This window comes from Mandrillus leucophaeus, unplaced genomic scaffold, assembly GCF_000951045.1.
Source record: "Mandrillus leucophaeus isolate KB7577 unplaced genomic scaffold, Mleu.le_1.0 Scaffold218, whole genome shotgun sequence".
Taxonomy (NCBI): domain Eukaryota; kingdom Metazoa; phylum Chordata; class Mammalia; order Primates; family Cercopithecidae; genus Mandrillus; species Mandrillus leucophaeus.
Window position 1 is genome coordinate 1,575,798 of NW_012102232.1, and position 700 is coordinate 1,576,497.

General features: G+C 59.4%; 1 protein-coding gene across 1 annotated transcript in view; it reads left to right on the forward strand.

Moving 5' to 3' along the window:
- Positions 1–700, forward strand: part of PDZD2 (PDZ domain containing 2) — a 386,629-nt gene that overhangs the window by 358,397 nt on the left and 27,532 nt on the right. Inside the window, exon 20 of the mRNA XM_011980798.1 lies at positions 100–581. Coding sequence (XP_011836188.1) covers positions 100–581 — 482 coding nt within the window. The remainder of the gene's footprint in view (positions 1–99; positions 582–700) is intronic.

Below are 700 nucleotides of genomic sequence, written 5' to 3' on the forward strand. Positions count from 1 at the left end.
GGTTTTTAATAATTGAGAGGCTGCTTTCTCATATTTTCCCTTTTATCTCCCCTACAACCTCTCTTGAGTATGTACCTTCTGTTTCCATTCTCCACATAGGACTGGACAGCTCCTCAGACCTCATCTCTTCCCCAGGAAAGAAGGGGGCCGCTTATCCTGACCCCAGCAAGACCTCTGTAGACACAGGGCGAGTCAGTCGGCCGGAGAATCCCAGTCAGTCTGCATCGCCCAGGGTCGCCGAGTGCAAGGCCAGGTCTCCAGTCAGGCTGCCCCATGAGGGCAGCCCCTCCCTGGGGGAGAAAGCAGTGGCTCCCCCCGACTGCAGCAAGACTCGATCAGCATCGGAAACCAGCACACCCCGCAATACCCGGAGGGCGGCTTTCCTCAGGGGAGCGGGACCTGGGGCAGAGGGAGTGACAGCAGCTGGGGCTGTCCTGCCAGGAGACCCCCTCACATCCCAGGAGCAGAGACAGGGAGCTCCGGGTAACCACAGTCAGGCTCTGGAAATGACAGGAACCCGTGCACCTGAAGGCTCCCAGGAGCCTTCCCTGTTGGAGGGAGCAGATTCTGTGTCCTCAAAGGCACCGCAGGCCAGCCTCTCCCTTCTGCCATCCACTGACAACACCAAAGAAGCATGTGGCCGTGTCTCGGGGCAGTGTTGCCCGGCGGGGAGTAGAGAGAGCCCTGTGACGGACATTGA